The sequence below is a fragment of the Astyanax mexicanus genome, chromosome 9 (genome assembly GCF_023375975.1).
Source record: "Astyanax mexicanus isolate ESR-SI-001 chromosome 9, AstMex3_surface, whole genome shotgun sequence".
Taxonomy (NCBI): domain Eukaryota; kingdom Metazoa; phylum Chordata; class Actinopteri; order Characiformes; family Acestrorhamphidae; genus Astyanax; species Astyanax mexicanus.
This window is the reverse complement of record NC_064416.1, coordinates 2,946,909-2,965,000: the sequence shown is the minus strand read 5'-3', so window position 1 is coordinate 2,965,000 and position 18,092 is coordinate 2,946,909. Positions and strand designations below refer to the sequence as shown.

The window sequence follows — 18,092 nt, the reverse complement described above, 5'->3', positions numbered from 1 at the left end:
TGGCACACTGCCCACACTGACAAAAGTACCAATTGGTCTTATATAATATTCTAATGTTCTAAGACAGTGGTTCCCAACCTTTTTCTTCAGGGACCCATATTTTTACCATTGTAAGCTTTGGTGACCCAACATAACCCCCCCCCCCACCCCCAAATGTAAAAGATGTAAGTGTATAATTAGGTTGGGGGGGGGGAGGTGTTAGAAATGACAAATAAAAACTGACATTTACTATAGATGAATAAAATAAACACGTAAAAAAGGAAAAATTGATACATAAAACATAAGGAATTTTTATCTTATGAAGAAAAAATAATTATATCAATAAAATAATACAACTATTTAAAATGAATAAAAAATAATTTATATAAAATAAAAACAAACAAAAAAAAAGAATAATATCAGTTTCAGTTTCAGTTTCAAATCAGTAAAACAGCTCACCAAAACCTCAACCTGTCCAAATATTGGACAATAATTGATTAACTTTACAGGCCCTCACTCATTTTCATTTATTTAACTAAACTGAGTTTTATATTCTTATATTCTTATATTATTATATTCAGCCTCGCGCTGAATTCAGCTCCGCGCTGCCGGAGAGAGCGCCCGCGTGCGCGCCAGAGAGAGAGAGAGAGAGACAGAGAGAGCGCAGCGCAGCACGGCGAATTTTGCTTACCCTAGACTATATATAGTATTAAAATTAAACCCCTTAAAATCAAGAGGGCTTCGCGACCCATAGGTTGGGAACCACTGTTCTAAGACACTGATTTTTGGGTTTTCATTGGCTGTCAGCCATAATCATCAACAATAAATACCATAGATACCACAAAAAAGAGCAGTTTTAAAAAAAAACTTTAAATTTGAATGCATGCCAAAATCTGCACCCCTGCCATGAAAAGCACCCCCTCTTGGGAGCGTGTTTCTAAATAAAAAAGTTAGCTAAAGCAATTATCTCTGCTTTTATCAAGAGGACAGTGCATACACGCTGCCAAGAGTGGGTGCTTTTCCTGGTGGGGGTGCAAATTTAAGAACTACTATGGTGCTGAATTTAGTACCCCGCCATGAAAAGCACCTCCTCTCAGGAGAGGCTGCAGGTGACGTGTTTATTTTTCCTTATTTATTACGAGTCAGCGAAGCTTAGAACAGTATCTTGGGTATTTCCATTTTCTAAGTAAAGTTAAAGCCAAGAAGATGTAGGTTAGTACATGCTCCCGAGAGAGGGTGCTTTTCCTGGCGGGGGTGCTGAATTTGGCACAACACTAGCTTTACACGCAAGGTCAGTGATGAGAGCAATAAATCACTACAATAACTTTTGGGTAATGTCTAGTTCTGCTAACAATCTGGGAGCGTTTGCGTTATCTAATGTTTATATTAACTGCTGCTAAAAATCTCCATGAAACGAACAGTTACATAAACACAGAGGAGTGGAGAAAATGTAAATATACAACAAAATTGGCATGCCAATACATAATAATAATAATAATAATAATAATAATAATAATAATAATAATAACCAAATCTGTATATAATTCAGGAGACATTGCATGCATTTTTTTTTTCTTTGATTAATTTTAGCAAATGTGTCCCCCCAATGTCAAACACACTCCTATTCTTTTGGAGACAGTTACTCCAACAAAAGAAGGATAAACTCTTTTTTAATATCCTTATTTAATTCTAGAAGAAAACACAGACATGTCTTAATACTTCTGTCCATACAGTGTAATTTAACAGGTGTGCTATTGTAGTAGTTAAGTCTGGTTTTACAGTATTATGGATGATTACCTGTCCGGCCTCTTCATCAAACCACTTCTGCACCCTCCTCTGATCTTCAGGAAGTGGTGGTTTGGACATTACAGTCTATAGAAGATGCAGGACAGAGTTAATTACAGTAGAAAATGTTAAAAACTGTTGTATTTAAACTGAGTTTCTGTAAGCAGAACACTCACCATGGAGAAAGCAGTGGGGCAGGTGATCTCACGAGCCCTGCAACAAACCACACAAATCAAATATTACATATTTAGATTTCCTACATAGTAAATGAATAGGGAAGTGATCTATTAGACTCTGTACAACAGAGGAAACTCTTGCTCTTCCACCCTTTTCCTCCTGGAGCAGTCCTGATGAGGGCCAGTTCCATCGTTTCATCTTTTTTTTTCAGATTGACTGTCCTTTATTTCTTTAAGTATTTATTTTCTTTACTTAGTTGAGTAGTTCTTGTTCTATACCTGTAACTCTACCTCTTCACTACTTTACAACTGATGCTCTGAAACACTTTATTAAGAGACAAGAAATTCAAGTAATTAACTCTTGATGTGTTCAGCACAGCTGTTATCTGAAAGCCTGAATTCCAAGTGACTCTACCTCATAAAACTGACTGAGAAAATCCAGCAGAGATGTGAAAAAATGTCTAATCATATGTTTTTCTTCATAGTTTGGATGAGTTTACTATTACTCTACAATAAAGAACATAATTTTTTTTTTTGACTGCTTCTGTATTTGGCAACATGTGTTAAACAAACGAAAAAGGTGCTCTTATCTGGGGAGCTGTTTGTTAACTTGTGGTTTCTGAGGCTGGTAACTCGAATGAACGTAACCTTTCCTGGGGTGGTCCTGATGAGTGCCACTTCCATCATTATAATGATTCTAATGTTTTTTTTCACGATTGCAATTGAGGATTCTTTTAAAGTTCTTGAAATTCTTTTTTTTTTTTGGATTGACTAACCTTCATCTCTTAAAGTGCTTTTATTTTTTATTTAGTTGAGTAGTTCTTGCTTCTCATAACCTGGATTCGAACATTACTCAAATATTCACTATTCACTGTATACCTGTAACTCTACCTCTTCACTACTTTACTTTAACTGATGCTCTCAAACTTTAACATTAAGAGACAAGAAACTCAAGTAATTAACTCTTGATGAGTTCAGCACAGCTGTTAACTGAAAGCCTGAATTCCAGGTGACTCTACCTCATAAAGCTGACTGAGAAAATGCCTTTGGATGGCTGTTATCTGGCTGCGTACCCCAGTGTGTTTCCTTTTTTGGCGTAGATACGGAGGAAGAACTCCCCCTGCTGGTTGGGCCGCTGTGTTGAAGGCAGGATCACATAGTGTCCAGGATCCAGGTGGATCTTCCTCCACACGGCCCGAGAGTTCTTGTACGGCCCGGATCGGCTCACCAGTGGGTTGGTGCTAAAGAACTGTCCGTCAAAAGTGTTGGTACTGTCCTGCAGCTGCAGAGGAACACCAGCCAGAAACCAGATTTAAATACAATCATCTCAACTCAACATATTTTACCATTTATAGGTTTATGTTTGAGTAAAATGAACATTGTTGTTTTATTCTATAAACTACAGACAACATTTCTCCCAAATTACAAATAAAAATATTCTCCTTTAGAGCATTTATTTACAGAAAATGAGAAATGACTGAAATAACAAAAAAGATACGGAGCTTTCAGACCTTAAATAATGCAAAGAAAACAAGTTCATATTCATAAAGTTTTAAGAGTTCAGAAATTAATATTTGGTGAAATAACCCTGGTTTTTAATCACAGTTTTCATGCATCTTGGCATCATGTTCTCCTCCACCAGTCTTACACACTGCTTTTGGATGCTTTTTGGAACTTTATGCTGCTTTACTCCTGGTGCAAAAATTCAAGCAGTTCAGTTTGGTGGTTTGATGGCTTGTGATCATCCATCTTCCTCTTGATTATATTCTAGAGATTTTTAATTTAGTAAAATCAAAGAAACTCATCATTTTTAGGTGGTGTCTTAATTTGTTCCAGAGCTGAACAACAAAATCGTGGGTAATTTTTTTTATCACTAGCTGTGTTTTAGAAATCATGCAACCCATTTTACTTACATTAAGATTTTTTTTTTTAGATTTATTTAATTTTTTTTCCACATTTTTTCCCAATTTGGCTACATCAGCTGTATATCCCCTATCACTAGTGATGCCCCAACACCAGCAGGGTGAAGACTTGCACACGCCTCCTCCGATACATGTGAAGTCAGACTCCGCCTCTTTCTGAACTGCTGCTGATGCAGCATTGCCAATTAGCATCACAGCGCTAACGCTCGGAGGAAAGCGCAGCAACTCGGTTCTGATACATCAGCTCACAGACGCAGCCTTGTGCTGATCCGCATCACCCTAGGAATGATGAGGGGAAAGAGCACCATCTACTGTATCCACCCACAGAGAGCAAGACCAACTGTGCGCTCTCTCAGGACTCCAGCAGCTGATGGCAAACTGCATGACTGGGATTCGAACAGGCGATCTCCCGATCATATTGGCATTGTTTTAGACTCTGCGCCTCCTACTGATTTTGGAGATACTGTCCCTGTTGTTAGTACCAAATAATTTAATATTTACTCACCTGAGGAGGAACCTATAAACAAAAAAGAAAGAGACACTATGTGTGAGTCTGTCAGATCCATCAAATTTCATCTTTCTTAAAGGTGGGAAATGTACACAGTATTGCCATACCTTAAAACACAGTAGTAGTATATATGACTATATTAAGTATTTAATACAGACAAAATCACCAGTAGCAAAAATTAAATAGTCAAGAATTAATTAAGAAAATAGTAAAAGAGTTGCTAATTACAATGTTTTTTATTACAATTTAGGCATTTACATTACATTACAGTTGTTGTTACATGTGCTCTAGCCAAACCATCCCAACCACGTCAAAACATTTTTAAAATATGGTTTGGTCTGGTCTGGTCTGGTCTGGTTTGGATTTGGTTTGGTTTGGATTGGGAATTGGTCTGGTCTGGTCTAGTTTGGTCTGGTTTGGATTTGGTTTGGTCTGGTCTGGTCTAGTGTGGTTTGGTTTGGTCTGATTTTGTTTGGTTTGGATTGGGTTTGGTTTGGTTTGGTCTGGTCTGGTCTGGTCTAGTTTGGTTTGGTTTGGATTGGGTTTGGTCTGGTCTGGTCTGGTCTAGTTTGGATTGGTTTGGATTGGGTTTGGTCTGGTCTAGTTTGGTTTGGTTTGGTTTGGATTGGGTTTGGTCTGGTTTGGATTTGGTTTGGTTTGGGTTTGGTCTGGTCTAGTTTGGTTTGGTTTGGTCTGGATTGGGTTTGGTCTGGTCTAGTTTGGTTTGGTTTGGGTTTGGTCTGGTTTGGATTTGGTTTGGGTTTGGTCTGGTCTAGTTTGGTTTGGTTTGGTTTGGTCTGGATTGGGTTTGGTCTGGTCTGGTCTGGTCTAGTTTGGTTTGGTTTGGTCTGGTCTAGTGTGGTTTGGTTTGGTTTGGTCTGGTCCAGTGTGGTTTGGTTTAGGTTTGGTTTGATTTGGATAATTCAGCTCAAACCTGCAGAGTACAGCTCAAATAAACATCCAATAAAGACCATTTCCACATAAGGGTCTCAACGCAGCTGAGTTTTTGGTCCACATTTAAGGATTACGCCATTGGTGAACAGAAAGCACTGTACAACTTATCCAGACTGAAAAGTGCAGGTTTGAATGCTTAAGCCTGTATAAATGGCGATGTAGGGTCTCTCTGGTTCTCACCTTGTAGATGTGGAAGGCGATGTAGAGGAAGTTGACTTTGTCGATCTGTCTGCGATTCTTCTGCAGCAGCTCCACCAGCATCGTGCACTTCCTCATCTTCTCCTTCTGCTTCTCCTCCCCCGTCTTCACCACCGCAGCACCAGCATCATCATCACCAACATCCACATCATCCTCATAAACCTCCACATCCTCCACGTCCTGCTGAGACAGCACCAGGTGGAACTGAGGGTTCTTCCAGAACGATTCTGAAGAAACACACAGAAAAGACACATTTCTTTATTTATATTTCACAAATTATTATAATATTTATAATATATGATTTAATGTCAAAACGTATTTAAACAACTGCAGGACAATAAATAAAAATACATTTAACTGGGAAAGAATTGGACAAGAAAAAGTATCAGGTGTTTATTTGTTGTTTGTTCACTGGAGCCTAAAGCAATAGATCTGGTCTAATCTGGTTTGGTCTGGTTTAGTTTTGTCTGGTATAATCTATTCTGGTCTAATCTGGTCTAGTTTTGGTCCGATCTGGTTTGGTTTTGTCTGGTCTGGTCTAATCTGGTCTGGTCTGGATTTGGTCTGATCTGATTTGGTTTTGTTTGGTCTAGTCTAATTTGGTCTTCTCTGGCCTAGTCTGGTTTTGTCTGGTCTGATATAGTCTGGTCTGATCTATATTAGACTAGACCAGACAAAACCAAACCAGATCTAGTCTAGTCTAATCTGGTCTACTCTGGCCTGTTCTGGTTTTGTCTGGTCTGGTCTAATCTGGTCTAGTCTGGTCTGATCTGGTTTGGTTTTGTCTGGTCTAGTCTAATCTGGTCTAGTCTAATCTGGTCTACTCTGGCCTGTTCTGGTTTTGTGTGGCCTGGTCTAATCTGGTCTAGTCTAATCTGGTCTACTCTGGCGTGGTCTGGTTTTGTCTGGTCTGGTCTAATCTGGTCTCATCTGGTATGGTTTTGTTTGGTTTTGTCTGGTCTGTTCTTGGTCTGATCTGGTTTGGATTTGTCTGGTTTACTCTAATCTGGTATTCTCTGGCCTGGTCTGGTATGGTTTTGTCTGGTCTGGTCCAATCTGGTCTAGTCTGGTCTGGTTGGGATGATTTTGGTCTGATTTGGTCTGGTCTAATCTGGTGTAGTCTGGTGTAGTCTGGTGTGGTTTTATTTGGTTTGGTTTTGTCTAATCTAATATGGCTTGGTTTTGTCTGATTTGGTTTGATCTAGCCTAATCTGGTCACTGAATCAAATAAAGCTGGTGTTAAAACGCCCTAAAAGACACGTTTATGTGGTTTATTACTCTATATGACTATTTAAAAATTTTCTATAAGTATTATAAAAGTTTATTTTATGCATTTAGCACACACACACACATACACACACTTACTTGGGTATTTGCGGCTGCCCCCTGCAGAGCACATGGGTACCCATGATCCCTTGTGGGAAGTCAGGGACCAATCAGAGACACTGGCAGCATCACTGTCCTCTCCAGCATCAGAGTCGGGGTTAACACTGCACAGCTCCACTGTATCATACATCTTACAGAAATCCTCCACCCCAATCCTACACACACACACACACACACACACAACATAACACACACCACACACACACACACACAATATTACATGCAATTAATACACTTCAATAGGGCAGTTATAGCAACTGCTGGCTGTACACATATGTTTGCATACCAGAACTCCCCGTCCTCTTCAATGTTCAAATGGATTCTGGTCTTCTCAGCAGCGTCTATGCCTTCCCAGTCCTTACACCTATCCATACACACACACACACGAATATATACACATTAACATATACACAAAAATAGCTATTTATAGGTTTATGTTTGAGTAAAATGAACATTGTATTCTATAAACTACAGACAACATTTCTCCCAAATTCAGAGCATTTATTTACAGAAAATGAGAAATAATAAAAAAGATGCAGATCTTTCAGACCTCAAATAATGCAAAGAAAACAAGTTCATATTCATAAAGTTTTAAGAGTTCAGAAATCAATATTTGGTGGAATAACCCTGATTTTTAATCACAGTTTTTTTATGCATCTTGGCATCATGTTCTCCTCCTCCACCAGTCTTACACACTGCTTTTGGATAACTTTATGCTGTTTTACTCCTGGTGCAGAAATTCAAGCAGTTCAGTTTGGTGGTTTGATGGTTTGTGATCATCCATCTTCCTCTTGATTATATTCCAGAGGTTTTTAATTTGGTACAATCAAAGAAACTCATCATTTTTAAGTGATCTCTAAACCAGTATACTATGTACAAGTGATAACTCAGTTGAAAATGTGAAACTCATATATTATATAGATGTATTAAACACAGAGTGATCTATTTTAAGCGTTTATTTCTTTTTTTGTTGATGATTATGAAGCTTACAGCCAATGAAAACCCAAAAATCAGTGTCTCAGAAAATTAGAATATTATATAAAACAAATTGGTACTTTTGGCAGTGTGGGCAGTGTGCCAAATCCTGCTGGAAAATGAAATCCGCATCTCCATAAAAGTTGAAAAAGCATGAAGTGCTGTAAGATTTTGTGGGAAAACAAAACTGCACTGACTTTAGACTTGATAATAAAACACAGTGGATCAACACCAGCAGATGACAGACATGACTCTCCAAACCATCACTGATCATCAGTAAATTTTACATTTCATTTAAAGTAAATAAAGGGAGCAGAGTCTGGAGGAAGAGTGGAGAGACACACAGTCCAAACTGCTCGAGGTCTAGTGTGAAGTTTCCACCAATCAGTGATGGTTTGGATAAAGAGACATGTCATCTGCTGGTGTTGATCCACTGTGTTTTATTATCAAGTCCTGCAAAATCTTACAGCACTTCATTCTTCCCTCTGCTACTGACAACTTTTATGGAGGTTCGGATTTCATTTTCCAGCAGGACTTGGCACACTGCCCACACTGCCCACACTGACAAAATTCAGAATGTATTGTTCCATCAATGAAGGCAAGCCATCCTGGTCCAGCTGCAGCAAAACAGGACCAAACTGCGAGACTACCACCACCATGTTTAATGAACAGTAACACTCGCCAATGTGAGAGAGGCCTTCAGTTGCTTAGAAGTTAAGCCTGGCCTTGCTCTTAGGGTGATCTTTGTTGGAAGGAAGAGTAAATGGTCTTCATTTTTTTTTATTTGACAGTAAAAAAAAAAATTGTAAAATAGTTTAATAAAAAAGGATGTAACTTACTTTTAACTGTATTTAATGTGTAAGTGTAGTTTTTTAAAGCCCATTTCATGGATTAGACTTTGTTCCAGTTGCTGTATATTTCTGTACATAAGCCCCCGAGACCCAAACAGAAGAAAATAACTAAAATGAGAACTCAGGTAATTCTCACTTATCACTCCAGGGTCCACAGAACTCCACAAAACCCCAGGGGTTCCTCAGACGCACCAGCAACACCTCCTCATCGTTTCTTTTAACCTGTGCACAAAAACACACACACACACAAAACTGCTGTTATTTACTGTTTCCTAAAAACACAGGCATCCGGTGTAGATGCGTATAAAGATAAGGAAGTTTTTTACCTTATCAGTAGCGGTGATGGCATAAGCGTGACCTTTGACCAGCCCCTCTGCTGTAACAGTGCCGATCTCCTTCACGTTTTTGGCCTGAACTCAAAAAAATAATATAATAATAATCACTGAATTAGGAAATAAATGGAATAATAAAGAATGATATTTGTTTTTAGTATATATTAACAGTCAAAAAATCGGACACACCTCGAATTCAGTGTAAAATTAATTATTTAAAAATATTCTGCATCATAGATTAAGACTGACGGCATCCAGGCTTTAAACGAACACATAAGGAATCATGTAGTAACTTAAAAGTGTTAAATAAACCAAAATACTCTTTAAAGAAGCATTTAGGTGCTTAGATTTAGTTTCTAAAGCTGGAAACTCTGATCAACTTATCGTTGTCCTGATGAGTGCCAGTTCCATCATTATAAAGTTTTTGATCAATTTTTTTTTTTTTTTTGACGAAACTTGAATATTAAGAAGAACTTGAGGATATTTTCCAGAAGTTCTTGAAATTTTTCTTTTTGGATTGACTGACCTTCATTTTTTCTTTAAGTATATATTTTTTCTTTATTTAGTTGAGTAGTTTTTGCTTCTCATAATCTGGATTCGAACATTACTCAAATATTCACTATTCACTGTATACCTGTAACTCTACCTCTTCACTACTTTACTTTAACTGATGCTCTCAAACACTTTATTAAGAGACAAGAAATTCAAGTAATTAACTCTTGATGAGTTCAGCACAGCTGTTAACTGAAAGCCTGAATTCCAGTGAATTCCAGGTGACTCTACCTCATAAAGCTGACTGAGAAAAAAGAAAAAGTGCTACTTTGAAGAATATATTTGTAAAATATAAAATATATTCTGGTTTTATTAACACTTTTTGTCTTTACTAAATAATTTCATATGTTTTTCTTGATAGTTTGGGTGATTTTAGTATTAATCTACAATAAAGGACATTTTTAAAAAATGGAAAAACACAGAATTTAAGGTGTGTTCAACTTTTAATTGGTACTGTACATTCCAAACATTGATCTGAACCATTGTTTTTTGCTTATTGGTGTATTAAAAAGATAAGATACATGAGGTACGTGTGTGTGAGTGTGTGTGTGTGTACCTGTATGAAGCAGCTGAGCAGGCTGCCTCTGGACAGGGCAGCGGTGAGAGTTCTCCAGAGCACTGGTGGGGTTCTGGAGGATACTGGGCGAGTGTAGGCGATTCCTCCAGTAAAATCCTCCATCCCTTCAGAAATATTACCCCCCTTCAGACTGGCGTAGGAACCAATCAACCTGGACACACACACACACACACACACACACGTTAATATGTTGATATAAAGTCAAATTAATTATATCGGTCAGATATAATCTCCCTCTTGTATTTTCATTTTATATTAAACAGCAAAGAGCATGACATGTTTGATTAAATTAATTTGCCCTGCTTTTACGCTTATATTGCACATCCTGCTCTACGATTCTTGTGATGTCTCTGAACTATTCTCCCTGGAAAAGCAGGCACCCTCATTGGAACAATGTGGCGTTCCCGCTCACCCAGCCACTGATTGGTCACACCTGTTATCCTGTATATTTACACTCCTACTTGCCGTCCTATCCTGCCAACACAGTAAGTAAAACTAAGTATAGATTTGAACTTAAAAGAGTACAAAGCTCGTCGCTGGGGCTGTACCTTATATTGAGGTACAAAAAAGTACCTTTCAGTGAAAGTCCTTTTTTTTGTCCCCATGTTTTTTTGTGCCAGTAAAGATTCTTATAAAGATTATAAACATTATCAGCTAAATATGTGTCAAGAACTTGATGATCCAAAATTGTCTGGCTTTCAAATAAAACATGTGCAATTAAAATATATATACTTTATTAGTACAGTGATACAGAATACTGAATGTACCTTTTGGCTGCAGGTTAAATGGTACAAATTTGTACTTAGTGCTGTTAGGAATGTCTTTGTACTTCAGAGGGAACAAATCTGACCCTGTAAAGACCAATATTGTACCTTTGAGGGTACAATTATTAAGAATGTACCTTTGAGTCTGTTTTTTTAGAGTGAAGTATTGCACCTATTTATCTAGCGTACATACAATGCGTTTTCTTTTTTTGTCTTCTGGTTACTGATCCATTTTATTTTTATGACTTCACCTTTGCCTTGCCTATTTTTTTTTGTCTTCTGCCTCGACCCTGCATGACTTCCGTAAGCCTAATCCCTTTCATAAACACTGTGAATTGTATCTGCGAGTGTCTGTCTTATGTCTGGCCTGCATGATACCAATTTTTTTACTTTTTCCATACGATACCTGCCTAAATATCTTAATACCGATACTGAATTGATAACAACAGAAATTAGTGGAATAATAGAAGATTCAACATGGAACTAAAAATTATTAGTGTTTTTGTTAATAAGATAACTGGAAAGCTGAGGAAAGTGGAAGATATGGCATGCAAAAGTTGGGAGACAATTATACTTTAGTATCTGCTGATATTTCTTTGATTGTCATGAGATCTATTTGGTGTTTGGATGCTTTGAGGAACTTGAGGAACTTAAATGATGGGCTGAGTGTAGAGGCGATCAATTTATTAAGTGAATCGGATCCGGAATCAAGTGCAAATTGGAATCAATGATTCTAAACATTGTTTATGCGCCCAAGTGTCGATACTACATATACAGCACTGGAATAAAAAATAAGAGAGCACTTAAAAATTACTTAGTGTCTTTGATTTGACCAAATTGAAAACTATAATATAATCAAGAGGAAGATGGATGATCACAAGCCATCAAACCACCAAACTGAACTGCTTGAATTTTTGCACCAGGAGTAAAGCAGCATAAAGTTATCCAAAAGCAGTGTGTAAGACTGGTGGAGGAGAACATGATGCCAAGATGCATGAAAAAAACTGTGATTTTATGAATATGAACCTGTTTTTTCTTTGCATTATTTAAGGTCTGAAAGTTCTGCATCTTTTTTTGTTATTTCAGTCATTTCTCATTTTCTGTAAATAAATGCTCTAAATGAGAATATTTTTATTTGGAATTTGGGAGAGATGTTGTCTGTAGTTTATAGAATAAAACAACAATGTTCATTTTACTCAAACATAAACCTATAAATAGCAAAATCAGAGACACTGATTGAGAAACTATTGTTTCTATTAAATAGAAACTTTACTTTTCGTATTCTTTATCTAATTTAAACATACTTTTAATGCTCTTAAGTATACTTCCTTAACACAAGGATGCTCACACACTCTGCAGTACCAACTGCTATAAACTGTTCTGAACATTAGAGTACTTTAGTTATACGCTCCTCTCCTCACTCAGGGCTGGGCTGGAGTACAGTAGGGGAGTAGAGTCTGGTCAGTAATCTGTTTACGTGTAATTAATCTGTAAAAACATCCTGATGAAGCAGCATGGAGCTCTGACTCTGCTGCTCCCTGTCCCACACACTCACACACAGTCATACACACATATGCTGGGACTGACTTGGCGTAGGCCTTCTCCACCAGGGCGCTCCAGAACTCGTTGTTGGTGCGGGAGTAGCTGAAGAGCAGACGGCCTCCTCGCACGGGCAGCCTGTCATCCACCACCACCTCCACCCACTCACCATACTGCCAGAACTGAAGGAGAGAGAGAGAGAGAGAGAATAAAATGTTTTACTACAGGATGAGTCAAAAGTCAAAAAACTATTAATAAAAAAAATGATTAATATTTGATTGATGTCACCATCATCATCATTATGTATTACACTCATTTTTTTATTCATAATTTTCTCCCATTTTCTGCTGTTAATTGCAGCATTGCAGAGTAGCATCAAAGCGCGTTTGGAGGAAAGCGCAGTGTCTCGGTTCTGATACATCAGCTCACAGATGCAGCTTCGTGCTGATCCACATCACCCTAGGAGCCATGAGAGGAAAGAGTGCCATCTACTGTATCCACCCAGATAAAGTACAACACTGAGGACAACTGTGCTCTCTCAGAGCTCCGGCAGCTGATGGCAAGCTGCATGAACAGGATTCGAACCAGCGATCTCCTGATCATAGTGGCAATGCTTTAGACCAGGGATGTCCAAACTACGGCCCGTGGGCCATTTGCGGCCCGTTTCCTTTTTTGGAGCGGCCCGCGAGGTATTTTAGAAATAGAATGAAAGTTGGCCCGCTGTTAAGCAGGTTTTTATAATGTGAGATTCAAAGTTTGAACGCTAGGTGTCAGAAACGAGCCAAAGAGTCTAAAAGCGGAGAGAGTGCGCATTTCTAGCTCAGAAAAACGAGGCAAAAGAGTCTAAAAGCGGAGAGAGTGCGCATTTCTAGCGCATAAAAACGGGGCAAAAGAGTCTAAAAGCGGAAAAGGTGTGCATTTCTAGCGCAGAAAAACGGACAAAAGAGTCAAAAAGCGGAGAGGGTGCGCATTTCTAGCGCAGAAAAACGGGCAAAGAGTCTAAAAGGGGAGAAGGTGTGCATTTCTAGCACAGAAAAACGGGCAAAAGACTCTAAAAGCGGAGAGGGTGCGCATTTCTAGCGCAGAAAAACGGGCAAACAGTCTAAAAGGGGAGAAGGTGTGCATTTCTAGCGCAGAAAAACGGGCAAAAGACTCTAAAAGCGGAGAGAGTGCGCATTTCTAGCGAAGAAAAACGGGCAAAGAGTCTAAAAGCGGAGAGAGTGTGCATTTCTAGCGCAGAAAAACAGGCAAAGAGTCTAAAAGCGGAGAGAGTGCGCATTTCTAGCGCAGAAAAACGGGCAAAAGAGTCTAAAAGTGGAGAGAGTGCGCATTTCTAGCGGAGAAAATGGGCAAAGGAGTCTAAAAGTGGAGAGAGTGCGCATTTCTAGCGCAGAAAAACGGGCAAAAGAGTCTAAAAGTGGAGAGAGTGCGCATTTCTAGCGCAGAAAATGAGCAAAGGAGTCTAAAAGTGGAGAGAGTGCGCATTTCTAGCGCAGAAAAACGGGGTAAAAGAGTCTAAAAGCGGAGAGAGTGCGCATTTCAAGCACAAAAAAACGGGCCAAAGAGTCTAAAAGCGGAGAGGGTGCGCATTTCTAGCGCAGAAAAACAGGCAAAGAGTCTAAAAGCGGAGAGGGTGCGCATTTCTAGCGCAGAAAAACGGGCAAAAGAATCTAAAAGCGGAAAGAGTGCGCATTTCTAGCGCAGAAAAACGGGCAAAAGAGTCTAAAAGCGGAGAGAGTGCGCATTTCTAGCGCAGAAAAACGGGCAAAAGAGTCTAAAAGCGGAGAGAGTGCGCATTTCTAGCGCAGAAAAACGGGCAAAAGAGTGTAAAAGTGGAGAGAGTGCGCATTTCTAGCACAGAAAATGGGCAAAAGAGTGTAAAAGTGGAGAGAGTGCGCATTTCTAGCGCAGAAAAACGGGCAAAAGAGTGTAAAAGTGGAGAGAGTGCGCATTTCTAGCGCAGAAAAACAGGGCAAACGAGTCTAAAAGCGGAGAGAGTGCGCATTTCTAGCGCAGAAAAACAGGCAAAGAGTCTAAAAGTGGAGAGAGTGCACATTTCTAGCACAGAAAAACGGGCAAAGAGTCTAAAAGCGGAGAGAGTGCGCATTTCTAGCGCAGAAAAACAGGCAAAGAGTCTAAAAGTGGAGAGAGTGCACATTTCTAGCGCAGAAAAACAGGCAAAGAGTCTAAAAGCGGAGAGAGTGCGCATTTCTAGCGCAGAAAAACAGGCAAAGAGTCTAAAAGCGGAGAGGGTGCGCATTTCTAGCGCAGAAAAACGGGCAAAAGAATCTAAAAGCGGAAAGAGTGCGCATTTCTAGCGCAGAAAAACGGGCAAAAGAGTCTAAAAGCGGAGAGAGTGCGCATTTCTAGCGCAGAAAAACAGGCAAAGAGTCTAAAAGTGGAGAGAGTGCACATTTCTAGCGCAGAAAAACAGGCAAAGAGTCTAAAAGCGGAGAGAGTGCGCATTTCTAGCACAGAAAAACAGGCAAAGAGTCTAAAAGCGGAGAGGGTGCGCATTTCTAGCGCAGAAAAACGGGCAAAAGAATCTAAAAGCGGAAAGAGTGCGCATTTCTAGCGCAGAAAAACGGGCAAAAGAGTCTAAAAGCGGAGAGAGTGCGCATTTCTAGCGCAGAAAAACGGGCAAAAGAGTGTAAAAGTGGAGAGAGTGCGCATTTCTAGCACAGAAAAACGGGCAAAAGAGTCTAAAAGCGGAGAGAGTGCGCATTTCTAGCACAGAAAAACGGGCAAAGAGTCTAAAAGTGGAGAGGGTGTGCATTTCTAGCGCAGAAAAACAGGCAAAAGAGTCTAAAAGTTGCCGTAATTAAGGAGTTTAATATTAAGAGACATCATGAAATAAAACATCAATTTGAAAAATCTTAGTTTACACAACACTGTCAAAGATAAAGAGAGTAAGTCAAGTAAAATGGTGTGTAAATGAAATAATCAGGAAAATGTATTATTTAAAGTGGTATATTTCATTATTTGTTTTATTATAGAGTCTGTGGCCCGTGACTTCAAATATATTTCTCCTTCTGGCCCCCAACAAAAAAAGATTGGACACCCCTGGTTTAGACTCATGGGGTCACTAACCCTACTTCTGGAGAACTACCATCCCAAATCCAACAACACACCCCATTCAACATAACATCCCCCAACTCCACCCCCACCCCCACTGCAACACCTCTGGACCACAGCTAAAGACCACCTCACCTACAGGAACCACAGCAAACCTTAACCCACACTTTATATATAGCTTATACTGCTTACAAATACTGTACACATAGTACCATAATTGTCAGACTATAAGGTGCATTTAAAATCCTTTAACCTCCTTATAATCTGGTCAGGTATCCAGTCGGGTATTAAGGAGCAGTTAAGCCACTGAAGCCACTGAAGTACAGAGTTATACAGAAGTTTCAGTTTAGTTTTTCAGCACCGAGACTGGAGCAGTATTAGCATTAGCCGCTAATAGCGAGTATTTTAGAATGTAGTCTGTGTGTTTACTGTGTTAAAACAAGCTACGCGGGACAAACTGCTAGCTAATTTTACCCTGGCTTACCGGAACCCCCAGTGTTCCTCGGTGTAGCTCTGTCAGGCAGCTAGCTGTAGTGGTTATTTGCTAATGCTAATGCTGCCTTACTTACCAAAATAAACAGTTTTCAGGAAAGAAATCTGTGTAGATTAACATCCAGAGCTTGTTTGACTTTAAAAGAAAATGTTTTTTTGGTAACACGTTCTTTAAATGTAATCTCTATAAGACTCTATAAACATACTCATATAACATTATAATGCATTCATAAGGCATTATAAACATGGCTATACATATTTATAAAAATGTATAATTCATTATAGCCATGTTTATTATGCATCATGAACTGTGATTATAATGCATTAATAGCTGGGTTTATAACATGTTATACATCAATACCAAGAAACTCAGTCCCAGCTTGCAGACTTGTATCATGACTAAAAAAGCTTCCAACTTATAAACACACCCTCAATAATCCTATAAATATATTTTAACCACTCATGAATTATACTTATCTTGAATATAATATTAATTAATTATAATGTATTATAACAGGTCTTTGTGCGCTCTAAGTAAGTAAAGCGCCAGACTTTCATTGTAGGACTAGATTATTAATGATAGAGATATACTATTTTAACATTTATATTATAAGCACAGCTTATAATGTATTATGATCACAGGTCATAATGCTTAACAAACATGGCTATAATGGGTTATGCATTTTTATAAACATTTATAACCATGTTTGTAATGCCTTATGAATGCAATTATAATATGTTATGAATGTGGTTATAGCGTCTAATAAAGATGACATTCATAGAAAGTGTTACCGTTTTTTTTTTTTAAGAATTACAGTTTTGTTTACTTAGCTTGCCACTCAGCATCAGAACCTGCTGAATTAGAAGGGAAACATGGCAACACCCCTGTTCCTTACTAGTATCGCATAAAATGCGCCTTATAATCCAGTGCGCTGTACGTAAGAAAATAGATTAGTTAATTCTTCAAGTTTTGAGCCATTGAAGGCATATTTTTTTGCACACTCACGATACCAAAGAGCCACAGACACCCCCTAAAGCAAGCTGAGCTATATGCAATTGACTGGTCTTGTTTAGATCACTAAAACAGGGTCCTGTGGCAATATTGTCACCGACGTGCAAAAACGTTTTTTTACATAATTTGATTCTGCAAAAATGTTGTGATAAATGGACCAAAAGAACATGACAAAACTTTAAACAAAAGCTTTTTACATTGACTTACATATAACGATTTTTAGTAGTAGTAATATTAGTAAACTTAGATATGATACTTAGATATAAGGGGCAAATAGCACAGAATGCTAAATATACCCAGGTGCAAATAGCATTTGGCTTTTTATACATATTTTCCATTATAATTATACAGTAATTAGGATTGTCACTAACATTTCTTATCAAACATAAAACCTTTTTACCTTTTTTTAAAGTAAAGTTTGCATATAAATCCTCAAAATGTATGCATTTATGCAATATTATCCAGAAAAAATACTGGCCTGTTCATTAACCATCGTAACCACAGCACAGGAATGCCAGGCCTGTGTTGACCTGTTGGAAGCAGGGTATGAATGTGGCTGACGGTGCATAAAGGTGTGTGTGTGTGTGTGTGTGTGTTTTACACCCTCGGGCAGTGTTTGCATGTCCGGACACTTCAAACATGGCCCCTAAATAACAGACTACATCCTCTGTTTACTCGTTTTCTCTCTTTCTCTCTCTCTTCTCTCTCTCTCTCTCTCTCTCTCTCTCTCTCTTTAAAAAACCCACTTACTAAAACACATCACCATAAACCCACCATAACTCACAGAGACGAGACGAGACGACAGCACAATAGCTCATCACTATCTCAGCTATGCTTTGATCTGTTCCTTAAGAGTTACTGCACTCTTCATCTGCACTCATCTGAGTTTACACAAGCTACCAATAAACCTCCTCTGGGATCGATAACGGCTCCTTAATTATTTCTGCAAACATGTCTTAACATTTCTCCACCAGCGCAACAGGCATGCAGGAGATAAGAGCTTTATACAGTCATT

The 18,092-nt window shown here is 38.6% G+C and overlaps 1 protein-coding gene across 1 annotated transcript in view; it reads right to left on the bottom strand.

Annotated features, from left to right (window-relative positions):
- The window catches only part of capn12 (calpain 12), a 50,711-nt gene that overhangs the window by 20,398 nt on the left and 12,221 nt on the right, over positions 1–18,092 (bottom strand). The window contains exons 4-14 of the mRNA XM_049483780.1: positions 12,547–12,680; positions 10,175–10,346; positions 9,061–9,144; positions 8,871–8,956; positions 7,195–7,272; positions 6,888–7,063; positions 5,505–5,749; positions 4,368–4,379; positions 3,014–3,222; positions 1,941–1,977; positions 1,777–1,851 (exon numbers count right to left, since the gene is read on the bottom strand). Of these exons, the coding sequence (XP_049339737.1) occupies positions 1,777–1,851; positions 1,941–1,977; positions 3,014–3,222; positions 4,368–4,379; positions 5,505–5,749; positions 6,888–7,063; positions 7,195–7,272; positions 8,871–8,956; positions 9,061–9,144; positions 10,175–10,346; positions 12,547–12,680 (1,308 nt within the window). The remainder of the gene's footprint in view (positions 1–1,776; positions 1,852–1,940; positions 1,978–3,013; positions 3,223–4,367; positions 4,380–5,504; positions 5,750–6,887; positions 7,064–7,194; positions 7,273–8,870; positions 8,957–9,060; positions 9,145–10,174; positions 10,347–12,546; positions 12,681–18,092) is intronic.